The 19,700-nt window shown below is 39.5% G+C and overlaps 1 protein-coding gene across 2 annotated transcripts in view; it reads right to left on the bottom strand.

Moving 5' to 3' along the window:
- Positions 1-527: 527 nt before the first annotated feature.
- sema3aa (sema domain, immunoglobulin domain (Ig), short basic domain, secreted, (semaphorin) 3Aa) overlaps positions 528-19,700 on the bottom strand; it is a 31,131-nt gene continuing 11,958 nt past the window's right edge. For both annotated transcript variants that reach the window (XM_057324232.1, XM_057324234.1), the window contains exons 3-17: positions 18,658-18,720; positions 14,540-14,659; positions 12,293-12,386; positions 12,090-12,209; positions 10,751-10,893; positions 10,186-10,300; positions 9,999-10,068; positions 8,318-8,462; positions 7,628-7,847; positions 7,377-7,468; positions 7,175-7,216; positions 6,899-7,056; positions 5,299-5,366; positions 5,069-5,214; positions 528-3,002 (exon numbers count right to left, since the gene is read on the bottom strand). In XM_057324232.1, the coding sequence (XP_057180215.1) occupies positions 2,247-3,002; positions 5,069-5,214; positions 5,299-5,366; positions 6,899-7,056; positions 7,175-7,216; positions 7,377-7,468; positions 7,628-7,847; positions 8,318-8,462; positions 9,999-10,068; positions 10,186-10,300; positions 10,751-10,893; positions 12,090-12,209; positions 12,293-12,386; positions 14,540-14,659; positions 18,658-18,720 (2,352 nt within the window). In that variant the 3' untranslated portion in view covers positions 528-2,246. The remainder of the gene's footprint in view (positions 3,003-5,068; positions 5,215-5,298; positions 5,367-6,898; positions 7,057-7,174; positions 7,217-7,376; positions 7,469-7,627; positions 7,848-8,317; positions 8,463-9,998; positions 10,069-10,185; positions 10,301-10,750; positions 10,894-12,089; positions 12,210-12,292; positions 12,387-14,539; positions 14,660-18,657; positions 18,721-19,700) is intronic.

Here is a 19,700-nt window from a genome sequence, read left to right on the forward strand (position 1 = left end):
CTAACTACCTTTCAATACGTAGATAAGTTTGATACGACCAAACTTTAGTCAGCTGCTTTTGCCATATAGGTATCAGGAAGCTTTTTTATGGTGAAAACCTATTTTTGGATTATAGCCGAAGAAACTGATTGTTTATTGGATGCAGCATCACATTCCTAGTATGTGAGGTTTTTCACACAGGTCAGGTCCAGCTTGGATCAAAGTATCTTTCATTGCCCAAAAGGTATTTTAGGAACAAAGTAACTAAACAACTAACAGATGGGCGATTAAACGCATTCAGGATTCTTTCAGTGTTTTATAAAAATACACACTAATGCATATTATTGTATACAAAGAAAATTTGCTTTTGAAAACTTGCCAGTTGTCTACTTAAGTAACGAATGAAATAATCAGACAGTATTACTGTATGTAATAGCGATGAGGACACTTTGAAAAGCGTCAACAACATTCAGAAATACATCTGTTCTCCAAATGTTGCCAAAACACAGAGACACATACAAATAATCCACCCAGGGCCACCCTGAAATTATAGAGGAAATATTTATTCAGACAACCAAATGCATGCCAGAAACACCAATTTTACATAACTGACAGCTCCCTTCTACTCCCTTCTTGCGCCAACCAGCTCCAAATCAACTCCATCTGGAGCAGGGAGTGGGTGGGAGCGCCATCTGGTGGATAAAACTCAGTATTGGATTTAAATGTCAATTTTGTTGAACAATGGGGAAACCTTGTATGTGAAGACTAAAATACTACATTAAAGAGACAGGGTATGTTTAGATGGGGTGATCTTTGCAAATGGCAAAAATCTCATTTCTCACATCTCATACATCTTGCGTGGCACGTAAAGGACCTTTCACACAACATAATGGCAATAAAATAAAAGATGGACAAATTCACATGCAGTGTGAAGACCTTACCCACACACTTTTTAGGGAGATTCACAGCTAATTCTTGGAGATGATTTATTAAGTCTTGTTGGTTTTGCACAACGATTTACTGATTTAATAAAAGATAAAGACCTGGCTATGAAGAAAAAAGAAATGAAAGGCAAAAAGAAAAATCACAAAACTCTAATCATACAACTGCATCTGTTAAAGTTTAACAAGAATATTAGGGAAAAGAAAAAAAACCCCAATTGGTCCATCTAAGGGTATTGTGGCCTGTCAGTAACACGTTTACAACCGAATAGAAAAAATATCAAAAATAAATGCAACCCTTTGAACAATAAACAATAACCAGCAATAAATAATCACATAGAGTTCCGCTGTATATATGTACATATACTAGAGTTACTCTGCATTCAGCCTAACATAGACTGAGTTAGCAAATTAATGACGCGATTTGATGAAATAAGAGTAATAATAATTTAGAAATACACTACAGACATTATGGAACTATCTTAATAACATCCTTTAAAAAGATGCCATTGTTTACACAAGACATTCTTTCATTTTTAATTCAACCGACATTAAGAACTATCGCCTCGACTTGTGCGATCTTAAGATAGATCAACTACGTTCTGGCTTGGAAGAGCTTATTCATTACACTCATGCACGTTGTATTTGCAACCTAACTTTTGGCAGAAAGGATCACCACAGGTGTTGACTTTTTAGTCCGCCAAGCCCACCTGATTATCTCAAACATTATGAATTACACGAACATCAAAACTCTTCTGAGGATGAAAGCTTAGACAAGCGGTTACCGAGGCATGCCTAAAGTCTTTCACCTTTCATATCCATAATTAGTGTGGTTTTATATACAGTACAATGCTTGCTTCTATAGTGGCTATATTACAGTCTTTTACAAATGATGGTTCGCTCCGAAGCATCACATTCACGTCCATATCCTGTCAACAAATACAGACAAGTACATTTGAGAAACAAACACCATGTCGTTCGATACCAAAAAGCACATCGTATTCCCTTGGCACCATCACATCTCGTCTCGGAGGTTTTTGGCAAACGTCTCGGAAACGTCCTGCTGTCTTGAAAGGGTCTTGTGGATCGGCACGCGCTTGTATCCTATATGAAGTTTGGACATTCACTAGTGAAAGAGGTCTTTGCTGTTACATCACAACAACAAGGTGAATGTGCTTTCCCGGCATGAACGTGATTCCAGTTAAGTTCACTTTTATAATCTGTTCGTTTACGTATGAATGACTGATGGCGGATATCGTTGACTGTGTGTGCGTGTGTATATTTATGATCATGTCTGTCAGCTGTCAATCAATCAACGCGTCTCTCTCACACGCTGCGCGGTGGTCTCTGCTGTTCGTGGGTCCGACGATTGCGGCCCCTCTTGTTCTCCTGAAGCTGTTTCCATTTGGCTGTGTTTGGTGGTCCTCTCTGGGGGGTCTGGCTACCTCTCTTCCCCTGGTTCTGTTGTGATCTTTGGCTCTCCGAAGCACTCTGGACCTGCGTGCTCTGGGCGATCCCTCCGCTGTCGGGTTTGGTGGTCTGGCGCTCCGTGCTTACGGTACTTACTGGCATTTGACTCCGTTGTAGACCAGCTGACTTGGGCAGGACCTGAACGCTGGGATTGTTCGGCACCTTGGGCGCGTTTTGGTTCCTCTGGCCGTTCTGATTCTGCGCCGGGTTCTGTATGCTCTGAGCGGTGGTTTGAGGTGATTTATCTGTTTTCACGCCAGCGCCAGCTCCGGGGTTGATTTTGGGCACTTTCTTTCCTTTCGGCTTTCTTTCTCTCTTCCAAACCCGCTCGCAGAATTCGTCCACGCTGTTGAGATCGGGATGCTCCAGGAGGCTCATGAAATCCCGGTACCACAGTTTGCGTTTGGGGGTGGGCTCTTTGTCGCTGGATCCCGCTCGGAGAAGCAGCTCACTCACGCGCTGAGAGGGGATGACCTGCAGGTTAATGCGACGCAGAGGCTGGATGAAGCCGTGCTCCACAGCGTGACAGTGGTAGACCCCCGAATCAGTTTGGGTTAGACTTCTGATCAACAAACCCTGGCCTGTAAGACTCATCCGCTCATCAAACATAATCTGAGAGAGAGAGAGAGAGAGAGAGAGAGAGAGAGAGAGAGAGAGAGAGAGAGAGAGAGAGAGAGAGAGAGAGAGAGAGAGAGAGAGAGAGAGAGAAGTTTGAAAACCCATTGACAATTCGTTTTCCCCAGAGGACTTGAGGTCAATTGGTAGATCACATACATATGTGAGGTTATAACCTCTTTTGATTTGGCAATATAAATCGTGAAATATAATATTTCAGAGAGTGCATTTATTTGTTACCAATATATTGAACCACTGACCTTTGCAAGGATTTTTAGCACAGTAATTGAAATATAATGTAGAAAAGACGTATGAACACTGCTTTAAAGTGCAAAAAGGTAAATCGTCTTTATAAATATAAATCTTCTATACTCACACATTTTGTTCTTTTTCTATTACCATTATAAAATATTTGAATCTGAATAACTGGGGCCACACCAGGATATAACACTCAAGGTCAAATGTGAGGTTATGGGATATACCAGAGCTCAGTTTGGAGGTTTTCTTACACAGCAGGCAGGCTGAAATCTGACCGTTATTAAATTAACAATGATGACCGTCTGGAGTAAGGTGTTACTTTAGCACTATTTTTGTCTGATCGTATCTGAAAGAGAAACACAGCTGGTGTAAAGGAGCGTCTGTAGGTGGGTGGTAGGGGGGTCATTATGTCATATCCTGTTCAGTAAAACACATAATGTGCTAGTAATATATACCTCTTGACCTTTGTTAAATAACAGCATTTTACTAAATACTGATTACATTAAAGGTCAAGTGTCTACATTTTGAATGTTACATATTTTTAAATATCACAATGTGGTTATACAACTACTGTATGAAGAATGTTTTGGTATGTAATTTCCCCAAAAAGTGCACATTATGGTGTGTTTAACAGGTCAGAAACAGCAGCAATGGCTCAGCCAATGGCATGGAGGGTTGTTAGCCGAACAAAGGCAGAAACATTTAGATCAACTGTATAAACTATTTTTTTGTGCTAATGACACTGAAATGACACGCATTTTTATGCTATCCACATTCAAAATGTATGCCATATATAATGACTTCAACGTTAATCAAAATTTTCCTTTATGTTAACTGTCTATATATTAAACAGTGTTGGGTAAGTTACTCTGAAAAAGTAATCAATTACTAGTTACTAATTACATATTCAATAGTGTAATTAGATTACTGTACAAATTACTCTCTCCAAAAAGTATTTAGTAACATATTACTAATTACTTTCTATATCCTAAATCAACCTAGATTAGTTAAGTGATTAAAGAATAGACATGAAAAGGCTAATTTAATTAATTCAAATAAATAATATTAAACTACATAAAGTAGTATTATTAACTGACCAAAGTATTACAAATGTGAGAATTATACATTAAAGCAAGGATTTTAAAGTTAGACTTAGAATTTTGATGTCAATTCCACTATTGCACACACATATTACACAAAGTACTTAGTTTAATTACATCAGAAGTAACTAATTAAATTACAGAAAAATAAGAGTAATCCCTTACTTTACTTTTTCAAGGGAAAGTAATTAAATTACAGTAACTAATTACTTAGTAACTAGTTACACCCAGCACTGATATCAAATAATTAAAAACATATTTATATAATATATTGAATAATACATCAAAATTGCCGCTTTTTATAAATTGAAAAATATAGCCGCTTGGTTCCATGTAAATGTATTATTTAATATACTGCATTATTTTGCAGTATGCTCCCATGTATATTTTTGTTTCGTAAGGGTAGGCCTATTACAGTAGCAATAACACTTCAATAAATTAAACTTGTAGCGCTAGACTGTTAAAACTCTCAGACTGCCAATATGAGGAAGCTTGTGCTCTAATGTGTGAAGAATCCGGAAAGCTCAAGTCGAACTGAGAAAAACATTTCATATATAATTACAGTGGCTATGACATGAGAGGCCACAGTGGTTTCTGGGTCTCTAAAATCTTATGTCTCAAAACACACTTCATTCAAAAACACACGCTGTGCCAGACTATGTTATGTTATGCTATGCATTCTCAAGTGTGCGCGTATGCGTGTACCTCAAGTTTATGTTTGTCGTTTGGTTTCTGGAGCTGCCAGTAGATTAACGCTCTCTGAGATTTTGGGCTGCATTCCAGAAACATACTGCTGTTCTCTACGCCATACACGCTTCTTTCCTCCACGCTGCTGTAACCCTCCAGATCATCTAACACACACATACACATGCAAATAATGTTCAGTACTCATCCGACTGTTAAAACTAAAGCGTATACGCATATATGTATATTACCATTGTGTTGTAAATCTGAGCACTGAGAAAGAGGATCTCCATTTCGGATGTCCTGGCGTCTCGTTCTCCTGTGGGACACAGATAGAGTGGATTGGTTATATGTGCATGCTGTTGTGTGAATCTTATGGTATACATTTACATATACACCAGACGCTTTAGACCAAAGCATCTTGAAGCAAAGTATATGACTGATTCTCTTGGAATTGAACCTATGACCCTGGTGTTGCTAGATCTGTAACACTACCTTATCAACACCACTAGAGTGCACTGTTGCTTCAATCACTGAACTATATTTTACCATTGCTATTCCGGTCCTGGAGGGCCAGTAATCAACCCAAATCAAACACACCTGAACCAGCTGATCAAGGTCTTGGGCATAACTTGCAAATTACATACAGGTGTGTTTGATTTGAGTCTGAACAAACTCTTAAGGACAGCGGCCCTCCAGGACCAGAGTTCAACAGCCCTGCCTTATGCACTTAAAGGATATGCGTGTAATTTTTTGACTGTAAAATATTTTTGCTTTACGTCAGCTTAACATACGGAGACAACTATGAAAGTAAACCATTCGTATAAGTGGATTTGCTAGAATAAACACCGTTCCTTTTTTTAAATCCTGACGTAGCAACTCAAGGGCGTGAGTTTGAAATCTGTGTGTCCAAATGATTGAAGACGGCTGAATGTTTTTACCTTATTTTTTGCAATTCCGTTTCATGTCCCCAGAGGCGTAAAAATCACACACACTACGCTCTTAAGAATGTCGGGGTACACTTGATATGTAATGGTGCCCCAGTTGGTGTTCAGAAATATGACTCAATGGGAAATATTCCATGAAGGCCGATATGGAATTCCAAGCCTCAAAAGCTTCCAATATCTCTTAATAACAGCCCTGCCAAGGCCAGCACTCTTACCCTTTCACAAATGTACTCAAAAGCTTAAAAGATTTCTCGTGTTGAACTGAAAAACACTCCCAATCTGCTGTGAAGGTTGGCTGATGTCGAAAACGTTTAGCTGCAGTAGGTCTTGGGGAATAAATCTGAAAACCTGAGATTCTGTGTAAAACACCTTGTTTTGTCATTTCCCATAATCCTCCACTTTTCCTGTTTCTTTGTTCATATTTTAGTGTTTCTTTCTGTACATCATTCATTATGTGGTTCTCTGGGTCTTCTCGTGTTTCGCTAAGGCGCACACGCATTCCTCAAATCTGGCCTTCTAGGCACGTGCGGTAGGTGCGGGCGAGACGTCTGCTTTGCATTTCAGGCACAGTGAAAATATTTGGAGTGGCGCAGACCATCGTAGAGTCGTGGACTTCGAGGGCGTGTCAGGCTGCGGTTGAGCTGACACCGCGACCCACTTCTTACTTTGTGAAGGTGTAGCTGGCACAGTTTACATAACTAAAATAATGTGTGCGTTGTGTGAATGTGCACCAAAAGTATGCCATAATTTATGCAAAAATATAAGTAGAAGTGAGGCATTAAACATAAGTAGGATCGGTTAAGATGACTTGCGGTACTCGGATGGAATGACCAATCAGAATGAAGCATTCCAGAGAGCCGTGTCATAGTATATATTACATATAATGGTATATGTATATGCCTACCTCTTAGCAGTTGGAAAATATCTGGAGCATTCGGTCCCGTCCCATGCACAATACGGATCCCTCGCCAGGCAGCACTCCGCGCACGCTTTTCCATACACCTCACAGCGGTGCAAAGGCATCTGGGAAATCCCTAATTCCGACCCCAGGTACAGCTGTTGCTGTTGACAGATGAACACATACGTCAATTAGAACAAATGAGCAGCACACAATTTATTCTCAGCGAACAGCTTGTGAACGGTAATTTGATAATTTATATGTAATAGCAAGCAGACGTACTTGTTTGGTGGAAAGCTCCATGGCTGTAATAGGTGTTGGCTCCTAGAACGGAAAACAGAGTTTAAACTTGTTGGAAGATCCAGGGATGTTAGTTTAATGACATACTACATCCACACAGATTTATGAGGGAGCAACTGAATATACTTGAAGGTGCAAATTATAAGGATTTTGATTCTCATAGCAAGTGGAAAGGCAAAGCTACCCTGAACACAGTCATCTCCTCCAGCACGACTTCCTCCAGATCGTGCCAGCTTTCCCTGGGAATGGTCACCACCTTCAGCACAGTTCCTAAATCTGATTCAGAAACATATTTTCAGGATGAATATATGCAATCTATCTTTGTCACTTCAATTGGAAGGGCATAGTTAATCCAAAAAATACAATTCTGACTATATTTTCCCACTCAACATTTAATCTGTTCTTATTTTGCATGTATTGGTGGGTTGTACTTGCCTGTGCCGATGAACATGACATCATACTGGCCGTCCTCAGCTTCCACGCGGTCCACCACCAGCTGATTGAACTGGTACTCGACGTTGGTGCGGACAACGATGGGCTTCCCACCCATCGGCTGCACAGGGTTGTACATGGCTGGGTGCAGGCGTGCAAATGTGATGACATCGTCCGGCAGGTCTTTGGTGGAGTCGAAGCCTCCGAACGTTTTGCTTGGACACTGGAAGAGAGAAGAGGGGGTTAAACTTGAAGTGATGCAGAAGTTAAAGTTAGCCTGGCAGTCCTGTTATTTTATTGTGGTATTAAATTATGACAAACTACGATTTTGTGGTCATTAAAATAAAAACAAATACGTACACATTTTAAGTGTGCAACACTATAAAATTATAAAACAGATGAACCATGTTTTTGTAAAAAAAAATGCACAGCTGTGACTGCACGTCATTTTTTTCATGCAGTTTTATGTCTATCTACCATGTCATTTAGACTACTGGACTTTATTACTCGCCAGAAAAGAATTGTTGTTTTATTATTATAAATAACACAACACATTATATATGTAATAGTAATTTATTATAACAGTGTAAAAATAACATGCCTCACTGCTTTATTGCGCACAGATATAAAGCTGTAGTTTGTCAGAAAAATTCACAGTTTTTTTTTATGCCAAATATATTTGCCGGTACTCACTGTGCCAGGACGGGGGTATGGCACTCTGCCCTGGAAGGGAACCCACTGGTAGTTTGGCCCATCCCTGTGGGCATATGGACCCAGAAATACCCTTCGGATGTCTGCCATACTATACATGCATATAGCGGATCCACGGAAGATATTACTGAAAGAAGAGATGGAAAAATAGAGTAAAAACAATTTCATACACTACATGACACGTTTTTAATAAAACATGCAATGAGAATGAAAAATATAGAATTTTAGAATTAGAGTGTTTCAAGTCAATATAAAACACAACCCATTTTACATCAAAAATCTGATGATTTACATATAGTATAATGAGGGTGAAAATGAAGGGATGGCCTAAATTAGATTTTTAGTATGTGACAGGATAATGAAAAAGTGGGAATGACATAGCAGAATGGCGCCAGGTGGTTGAAAGGGAGGTGTCGAAAAATATGTGGGCTTGATGACTTCAGTTACAACATTTCGATCAAAACCCCCATATTTTTGGTTTGAAATACATAAACACAATAAGACCAGAAATGTGTATAATAAAAGTACATTTTCATTTCAAGTCGAAATCCATGTGCATTTGCTGATGTAAAAAATTTGCATATGTATTACTTTCTGTGTCCAAGCATTTATTCTCCCTGAAACAGCCACAGGGCCAAACACACTGCGGTGATCATCCCAAAGCATTTGTAAAATGTTAATTAGTATGAAAATCAATTAACCACAGGGCACATGAATACACTAATACTCCATTACTCAGTCAGAGACTCACACACATGCCCAAACATGTGCTTACACACTCCAATACACACGCAGACTCCGAAACAGCGAGAGATAAAATACAGATCCATCACTGCAGCGTTCAGGGCTCATTAAATAGCAATATTAAAAGCAAGTCCCCAGAATGCACTTCTATTCATCTCTGAAACAGGGCACTTAGAAAACCAATTAAAGCCATCTAATTCTTTAAAGCCCGTAATTGAATTTTCGAGTGTTGTGTTCTCCGCATGCATTAGGAAATCAGTGAGGTGGGAACAGACGAACGGGACGGGCTGGGTCCGCTTGTTGTGCCCCTCTCGCTGTTCGACAGTGATTAATCGTGATATGTTTGTCCTCTTTCACATCTCGTGTTTACAAGCGCACACACCTCCGAACACGCACACGGAGAGCTCATCCATCATTTTAAAAGTCTTTTTTTGAATATCGTTTATCTGCTTTTGTGACTTCCACAGCCCCGCCCCTCCAGAAGGCCAAGCGAGAGGGTGTCTGGTTGGGGAGCGGGGTTCGAGTTACCACCTTAATCATATTTCCTCTGAGCCGAAGCTGAATGCTGAAGCAGGTAGAAGGGGGTAAAAAAGCAGGATGAGGAGGAAATTCCCATCCCGAGCACTGCGACGTGAAGGGTCTAACCAGATTAACGGACTGCAAAGCCTCTTAAAGGGCCAAACATATCACACATCCTAAAAATCACTTATAGGACAAAAGACAGCAGACATGGAAAGAGTAAACAAACACGCAGAAGGAAAGGAAGGCACACACAAACAAAAGAAAGGAAGGAACAAACAAAACAAAGGAAGGAAGACAGGAAAGAATGAAAGAAACAGACAAAAAGGGAAGGAAATACAGGAAGGAAGGAACGAACTAAGAAAGAGAGAAAGAAATTCGTCAATATGCTGAGCACTACCTGGATGTAGTAAACACAGCGTAGATGACAGGATTCTTTGGGTCTTTAGCACTCATTAGAAAGACGTCCTCTGCAAAACATACATTCTAATATAAAAATGTGCATTTTAAGCTTTTATTTATACGTGCATTCGATTTTAGATTTTACAGATGTTCAGACAACACCTTAAAAACCACACAGTACTTACGCAGCTCATCAAAATGTGTGTCAATGCCGCTGAGTCCCGGCACAGAGCAGGTGAGCTTAGCTTTCAAGAAAGTCGTCCATTTGTTCACGAGACTCCTGTGTCCACCCATATCATTCTGAAGAAAACCCAAAAAATCAGATGAGATTCAGATTCTCAATATGATGCATTCCCCATCATTAGAAACTGTTTCCCCCAATTATTCTGTCATCATTTACTCGCCATGTTGTCATTTCAAACCTGTATGACTTTCTGTCTTCCGCAGAACACAAAAGAAGATATTTTAAAGAATGTTGTCGTAACCCACGGCGGTACCCATTCACTTCTATTGTATGGACACAAAACCAGTGCAAGTCAATGGGTACCGCCGTGGTTCTGCTACCAACGTTTTTCAAAATATCCTTTTTTTGTGTTCTGCGAAGAGAGAAAGTCATACAGGTTTGAAATGACAACATGGCGAGTAAATGATGACAGAACGATCAATTTTGGGTGAACTATCACTTTAAAATCTAGAGTACATGTATGTGATGACTTTGAGTGTGTCGTATGTTTCTGTGTGTGATGTTACCTTACACAGTTGTCCTATCCTGGAGATAGTAGCTTTGCCTGTGTGTTCACCATCCATGGCGTTTTCTTTGAAGAACAGGAAGATCTTATCATCTTCAGGATTATCGCTCTCGGGGATCAGGTGTATTCCAACAAACCTTGGGTCTGGAACACACACACATACACTCAGAGCCCTGTTCAACCGCAATGTCCTTTGAGGACAGCACTAAAGAGAATACCAAAGAAATAGAGCTAAACAAATTCACCCCGGAGCATCTTTGGAAGTTAAAACACATCAAGGGCTTGAATTAACCCATCATAGCTTTTCCGAAACGAGCCAGGACCTCTGTATTGGCAGTTTAGAGGATCATTGTTATCCATCCGTGACTGCTTTCTCCCCGAAACGAAATGTAACACGTCCCCCACCCACGCGGGCGGCACACGCGCGCAGCTACATGCGGTGCTGCGTTACAGCGCAACGGACCCGACAGGATGTGAGGCCTAAACTGCGGAACGAATAGGCGGAACAGACATTTCCCGCTGGATGACTACGTTTGTCTATAGAGACTGATATAGTTCCACCCAGACGGGGCTCAAGTCATTCAATACACTTGTTTCTGAAAGATCGCTTCATTCTGAGAAGCTTACCGATGAGATAGCTGAACATTTGTTTAGTAGAAGCTAAGCTTCTTTGAAGGGCTCAAAAAATAACCATCAATGGCCATCCACCGCATGGTTTGAAGATACACAGAGGCCCGTGTGTCTATTGATAAGAGTTTCGCTAGAATATCCATGTGACTAATCCTCTGAATGACACTGGCTCTTTTGTGCCAGAAAAAGAGAGAGACATTCATAAAGGCAAAATGGAAGTAACGTCCAGTGTATCCGTGGCAACAGACGGCAGGGATTAAGGTGAGATGAACGTTTTCAAAAGCACCTTTCCTCATGAATACACTGACCCTGGGCACGGCTGCATGAGGACTGAAACGAGAGCCATTCGCGGGAACAGCTGAGACGGGATTAACTTCATGGGAAAACACCGAATGCTTCTTCGAGCTTGATATTGACCTTTTGTGTTCCGTAAATCCACAAAAATGCGGCGGGTATGTCAGAAGAAACACTCAACACCACAGTCGGGCTAATCTCTGCTGCAGACATTCACAAAGAGGCCTTTTCCCACTCTCACACAAGTACACATACACACATTTATGTGCACAGACATACACTTGTGATGGGAAATCCATGCCTTTATATTTATTCTACACCTGTCTTGAACACTACTTTCTTAGACATGTAAGAAAAAGGTGTGATTACTTAAGCGGGAAGAATGCATCAGTAAGCATCTATACTTCTCTATTTACCATTTAGCCATCTGGAGTCATGCTGCTCGGTCCTGATTGGATGATGTGATCCGAGCGTGCGGAAGATGGCAAAATCTCGACCCATAAAATCCGCTGATGTTCCAGAGTAGAGCTCACCATCTGCCAAGTGCATGAGAACGTCAGTCACCCGATCTCAAATCTGAACACAGTCGACATCAAATCGACCAAAACAAAAAACTGACCAATCAGGAGTGAGGACGACAGCATCTTCTGATCATAGGGACTTTTCCCACGTCCGTTCTCAAAGTGGTTGACATCCAGTCTGAAGATATTGTCCTGAGAAAATGGATAACAAATTAAACATCTACAGCAAAATGGAGTCACTGATAGGCCAACCAGTGAGGAAATATAGCTTAATGACAAAAAGTGCTTTTTTTAATGTTGTTTAAGACATGTTTTTAATGTTTTTTTTGCTTAAATGTAAAAATATAGCAATGACGTCCAGTCTCTCAACGAAACCTATTCCAGATTGAAGTATACACACTCTCAACAACCCCGACCTGACCTGAACGATCACCAATTGCACCATGCAAATTACCTTAAAGGGGTGCTGCAACGGTGTGTCATTCATTCTGACTTCTTTACGATGTTAAACGTGCTGTCTTCTCATGCTTAACATTGTCAACTTGTCAAAAAACAAGTTGGGCGTATTACGTAGTATTTCTGTGCTCGATACACTCCCCCAGCGATCGTACAGGTTTTGGAAAGTTTTTTTCGAACATATAAAACTGTTTCGTAACAATTTCTCTTAGTCCCTTATTGGACAATTCTCCCGGAAAATCACGCGGCACGCCCACGCGGCAGCAAGGAGAGCAGGAGAAGGAGCATGCGCAGACATCACTTTCACTGCAGGAGAGAGTTAGCGAGCATACGTTCGCGAAGTTCAGGTGTTTGTTTGTTCACTGCATTTGGGTGATGAACGTTATATAAACGGTGGATATAACGCTGGATTTGGAGATCGTTTGAAACTGATATATGGGGGAAAAAAAGAAAAAAAAGCCGTCCCAGCACTAAAAGATGCCGGACATGAACCACATGAGTGAAACTGATGTCTGTGTTTTGTTGGCAATGGGTGCGCACGTGCTTTAGTTCATCCTACCTCAACAAACCCCCCCCCCGCACACGCCATATGCTTTCGGAAATAATCATACAGCTGTATATATCTTTTATAAATGTGATCAAACTAAATACTCTTCGAAGATACGAAGTATGCAATACTACTCTATAGGTACTCAAGATTAATATGAGATTGGCAGAAACCGCATGTGCCGCTTTAAGCCCAGATTTTGTGGCAGTGTTCTCGCTGTTCCCGATTTGCATAAGTCCTTTAGTGAAACAAGAGTTAAAACTAAGCAGACAGTGTGTGCGACCAACTGGCACATCTCCCCAATGGTACACTAAGAGCGTGATGATTAACCATTGAGGATCAAATGTAGAAAACTGCACTGACATTTTTTCATCACAGAAAGGCCATCTCATTTCCCCCAGTTCACACATTTCTAAATAACACACTGGATGCTTTCTGACGTGCTCATTTTCTACTTCACTGGTCTGATATTGTTAACAGAGCAAACGTTAGCAGAACATCAACCACCATCAACTTTCTTTTCATTGCTTTAAATGCTTTTGTGGATGTTGCCTTTGAAATGCGTGTGCTTGTCTGAACGTATGCTTTAGTGCTGTAATGAAACTGGACTGTATGTGAATGTGCTCTAAATGTGAATGTTTTACAGGTAGTATATCAAAGATCAATTTAACAATAAAAGTAATGTCAGGTTTTGTGATGGTCTGTGGTAGGGCTGTCACGATATCAGATTTTCATTACATGGTTATCGTGGCCAAAATATTTTACAACGATACCGCGATAACCATCACATAAAAAAAAGCTATCAATCAAAAACATCATTAACTTAGCTTATAGTGTGTGTTTTTTTGTCAATAAATCATAATAAAATATAAGTGCAGGGATTAGAGAGTTTGTACCCATTGTGACTCTTAAGGCATAATTTTAAATGGGTGCTGGAATTTACGATATTATCATATTTGTAGCTTTATCACGATATCCATAATCATGTTTTTATATTATGGCTATTGTCAAAATCGGTATATTGTGACACCTCTAGTCTGTAGTAATAATTATATTTAGCGTTACATGAAAACAAGTTTATGATATGCCTTTATTTACTGTAGATGTAAAGAGTTTATTTGCAAAAAAATCATGTTTTTTTATTGAACTTTTTTTGTTATCATTATTTTAATGTATTTTATTGTGTAAGTAAGCTGTATATTTTATGTACTATTACGTAATTAAAACAATCCAACTGCAGTTTGATTGATATTACTTGGAATGCACAATAAAAAAAACATGTCATCTGTTTTTGCAAATTAACTCTTTATGTCTAAACAAATGTGTTTGTGTGTGTTTATACCTCTGCCCGTTTGCCCATCTCCAGGTAAGCACAGATAGGATGAAAAGCTCCAGTGCCACACACGTAAATATGTGTCTGATTATAAGGCTGCAGTACACGCACATAGTTTGAGCAATCTTTCTGAAAAATCAAAACACAAAACATCATTAAAATGTACTATACAAACCTAATATATAAACTGATTTGAATGTCAATCAAACATAAAATCCCATGTTATGTGAATGGCACAGAAAAACAATTTCTGTTTATGAAAGACTAATTTCTCATTCTAAAAGTCTCTGTTTAACTCCTCTAATGCTATATACAACCTTGTGATGTGAGAATAGTTATTAGGAGAATACATCTGCTATAGACTGACCTTAGAACTGTAATGAATAAGTAAACAAGACATTTAGATGCTCTGTAACTGTAATATTTAGGCATCATTAAAACCCCTTTGAGCTCCTGCAGGATAAATGATTATAACCCTACCTATTTATCCATCTTAATATCCTGTCAGACAACTCTTATTAGTATAGAAAGCATGTGTGTGCGTGTGTCTGGTTTTGATGATAGGTAAATGTATAGCACATGTGTCGGGCCCCAGCCTTCTTAGCGAGTTGGCGAGAGCCGATGAGTGAATTGCTTAATGTGAATGAATGCTCTTCAACTTCCTTTCATGATACGTAAGGGCCGGCTTCAGCAATAATAAACCTACACCGGCAATTGCAAACACACACTCGCACACAATGGCGCATTCACGTGTACCTGAGCGCACACGCACGCACCTTTCCATAGCAATTGAGAAAATAAAGCGGGTCCATCTGTGTAAACACTGATGGTTTGTGCAGACGTGTGCTCTCCGCATGGGAGGTACTGCGAGTTGTCGTTTAAGAGAACACAGGAAAGGGTGTTGCCATCTCGATGTGTGCGTTTTAACCACACACGCTTTTCGCTGCATATGTGTGTGTGAAGGAATAGATAAAAACAAGACTGTTTCCTTCGATTACGTTTAGTTCGGTTCGGTTCGGTTCGTACAGATCTTTACAAAATAGATAATAAATGTCAGCATCAACAGATCTTGGCTGAACATTTTGTTTCTAGTAAATCTCATGAAACAAAGAAATGAATTAATTATGGTTACTTTTGTTTGCCCTAAAAGCAGGACAGAACATCATAAATAAAGTTGTGGGACACAATGTGTAAAATCCGCTATCCACTAAAAACAAAACTCTGACTCTCTAAATTAAAATTAAATCTCTTAAAGACCTAAACACATGTGTGTGACCCATCTTGGCCAAGCAACACAAAAGCACTTAAGTGTCAGCGTCAGCGTAATGGCTTTTCCAAGCTAAAGGCAACGTATGTATTCCTAACATAATCAGTCCACATGTGCTATAAAACTTCATCTCTCCGTGCACTGAGCGACATGTTTGAAATTTCCCATGACTGTTATTGTTTTAAAGGCCCTTTGCTTGCTTTGCAAGAGCCAAGTGCAGCGTTCACGTGAGACAGAGGTGGCTGAACTGGCACTGTTTGCCGTTTACTATGTATACAAACCACAAGTTGTAATAAGTGGGTGGCGTGCTGTAATTACAGTGTAACTACTGTGTAATTACACACATACAACGCTGCTGTTTTATCTTCATGGCCCATAAAGCTGAAAAATGAGCATACCCTATGTAAGTGTGAGCTATAAATAATACAGTACCATCTCATATAAGGTGTGAGGGGTTACGATTCACGAGCATAATTATGTACATTATTAACAACAGAGCAGCGACTAATTTTATTCACAGGAAGTATAAGTCGTGAAACGATAATAACAGTATAAACCTTGACACTTTCAAAATGGATGCAAGTTACCAGGAGTGCGTCAATTTACAAACATGAAACTGAAATATAACTTCCATAAGCTTGATGAAGGTATACTGTAGAGATTGTGTATAAATAATGCATAAAAGTGTACAAATGGTTTCTAGACACAGCAGCTTGTCATTTATTTTGTAAAGAACAACAGTTCTCTGCTGTGTAATTGTTTATGATATGCATTTTAATACCATCGGGTATTGTTTGTTAATATTTAAAACTAATATTCGTCTAATAAATATTAACTATGAATTTTTTTTATTGTTTGCAATCTACATGTATAGCTACATAACTTTGGGGCCAAGTCCATTATGGTGCAATCTCGTCTCACGACAACATAGGCATGTTACATAAACAAACATAAACAACATCATAAACGTTATGTGGCCCAAACTGAACTTCCGGTAGACCTCCGCAAATAATCTATAACTGATGAGTAGTTTTAATTCAATTCAATACAATAAATATACAATGAAATATTAATATAAATTAATATTAATTTAAACTAAATATATAATAAATTGGTATATTACAACCTAACATAGACCGGAGTTTTACTTCAGGGCAGGCGCATATGTCCAATGAAACCGTAATAGACATAAATCTCTTTATATAGCTTAAATAATTAAAAATATATTATGAAATAATAAAAATAAATTATTTTTTATATTCGTGTAAAATAAAACTTTTCACAAAGCAAAAAATAAAAAATGGCACACGTGTTGTACAAAAAGAGGTGTATGTCAAAAGAGGTATAAAAACAGCTGCTATAGTGGAACATGACGGGTTTTTTTGCCAGTTTTGGGTCCTCCATCTTCATAAAAACCCACGCGCTACTGTAGGTATGTAATTTTGTTGCAGGAAACACAGTCATGTTGTCTGGAGTCACTCATGTCCAACAGCAGGTCAAATGTATTATTTAAATAGATCCTTAGAATGGACACAATTATGAAATGCACTGCTAAGACGTCAAAACCTCTAAATTTCACATGAAATGCACCAAGAGTTCATACCAGCTGTCATTCTGGGCTTGTTTTTGCTTCGCCCAGCCAAGCCAAATGCGAGAACGAAGACATTTATGGTTGCGGAGAGGAAAACGTGTTGGTAATACCCTGATCAAGCATTCATGCTCACCCGCTAGCGGCTTTCAAGAACTCCAGAACAAACATTTTCACAGCATGCAAGAGCCTAAATCAGGGCTGGGTGAGGTTGGTGTGTGCATGAAATGTCATACAAATAACACACTGTGTGTGCCTATGGCTGTTAGGGGCGATTCACATTTCGCATCTTGGGAGCAAAGCGGTCGCTACGCACATGTGGTGCGGCGCGCAGATTTTTCTAGGCGCCGCATCGAGATGGAACTAGTTAAACTTTACACCGCGAGTCATTTGATTAGAGAAAGGGCGTGTTGTCCGCGCGGTTTTAGATGCGAAATGTGAATCGGGGTTTACTGTGCTTTTCAGGTGCATACTGTAAAAACGTGATTGCTTGCACTTAATTGCAATATATTCTGTATGGTGTCTGTATTTAACAGTGTGTCTCAGAAGTAGGTCTGGTGAATTATCTGTGATAATCCTGCTCCCCTTTTGCCCCCCATCTCAGTGGGAACCCAGCCGTGAAATTGCCATCAGATACACACACGCAACTCTGTCTCTCTCAAACACACACCTAACACACACATGCACGTGCGCAGACATGCACACACAAAGAGCGAGAGACTTCTGGGTTGATAAATCAACCATTTCTGTACAGAAGGTCAAGGGTTGCATTCTAGGTATATAAACTCTATATGAGGCCACTCTATAAACTATAAATATGTGCACCAGCAAAACTCAAGTAACAAACATTACATTCTTAAAAGTTCAATACAGTTTTTTAAGTTATTAATGCTACATTGTTTGGATTGTAGATATGATATAAAGAATTAGAGAATACAAATCTTTTGCAGAACTATCAATTACCAGAGAAGCAAACCTGTGATATTCCTCAGTTTGTAAGTGTTTGCAGTACACTTACGATATGTTTGCACTTACAATTGAAGTTTTATTGATCAAGATGTTTAACCTGGACAAACAATACACAGTCTTGACAAGCGCACCAAACCCCTGCAGTGTGTGTGTTGTCAGCAATGACACGTGTTAAAATAACTTAATGATCTTTTTGACCAAAGTAACAGCCAACTACTATGAAAGAGCCACACACTAACATAAGCAAGCCATTTTAGGTGGATGTAGTGTTGGGATACAAAGAAGCTGTTTTCTGAAACTTACCCCCAAGTCTTTTCCGGCCCATTTGCATTCATCACGTTTGGAAGGCGTGGCAGGCCAGGCGATCTATAAAACAGTGCAAGACAGAATGTGTGAGAATGTGCCGGGCGAACACACAGAACCGCACACGACCAACTATGACGCGCCGTGTGAAACCTGGCTGTAAAATAACCAACGATTGCTGCCTGTCGTCCTTCTGCCACCTCCATCTGTGACAAGGATGGTGAAAGAGGATAAAAACTACCATTCGCTTTATCACGGGAAAGACTGTGAATCGAGCACACATACAGTCTATACTGTACACGAGTGGCTGACATGAGATACTTCTGGAAAGTTCACGTCCTGTGGTGTGACACAATTATACGCCATCTAAAACTACATGCTTCAGGCTAAAAAACAACATTACAGTAATTTATCAACAGTATATGTGGCTTTTATGACCTCATATGAATGAAGAAATAACACTGAATATACACGACCTGCTTTATCACTTTAAGTGACATCGACTTACAGTAAAAACACATTTTGATTGTATGAACTACAGTAAAACAAGTTTAAAAGGAAACATTTAAAATACTACATCTGTGCAAGATTATAATAATATCATAATCACTGATCTATTTTAATATGGCTCAAAAAGACTTTAGCGGCATCTAACGGTGAGGTTGGGAATTGCAACCAACGGCTCAGTCCACCCCTCCTCCCTCCCTTTCAAAGCACGACGGTGGCTGACACAGAACTAAGATGTCGTCACGTTTTCGCTTCTTTGCTGAAGGAGATCATGTATTTTATTTAATTTGTCTGAAGACATTGTTATGTATATTATATTGCATTTCTGTCAATAAATTCTTGAATTACACACTGGTCCTTTAAGGAGAACTCTTAATATCTATCCTGTCTCTTATACATTCATATAAACTTTAACCTTAAAACTTCTAGAACATGTTATGCCTCAACTAGCCAGATACAAATGTGTTTTTATTCTTCATTATCTTTCTCCATGAACAGCCAAGGTATTCTGTGAAAGTAATTGGGTTAATTGCGAT

This window comes from Triplophysa rosa, linkage group LG24 (assembly GCF_024868665.1).
Source record: "Triplophysa rosa linkage group LG24, Trosa_1v2, whole genome shotgun sequence".
Taxonomy (NCBI): domain Eukaryota; kingdom Metazoa; phylum Chordata; class Actinopteri; order Cypriniformes; family Nemacheilidae; genus Triplophysa; species Triplophysa rosa.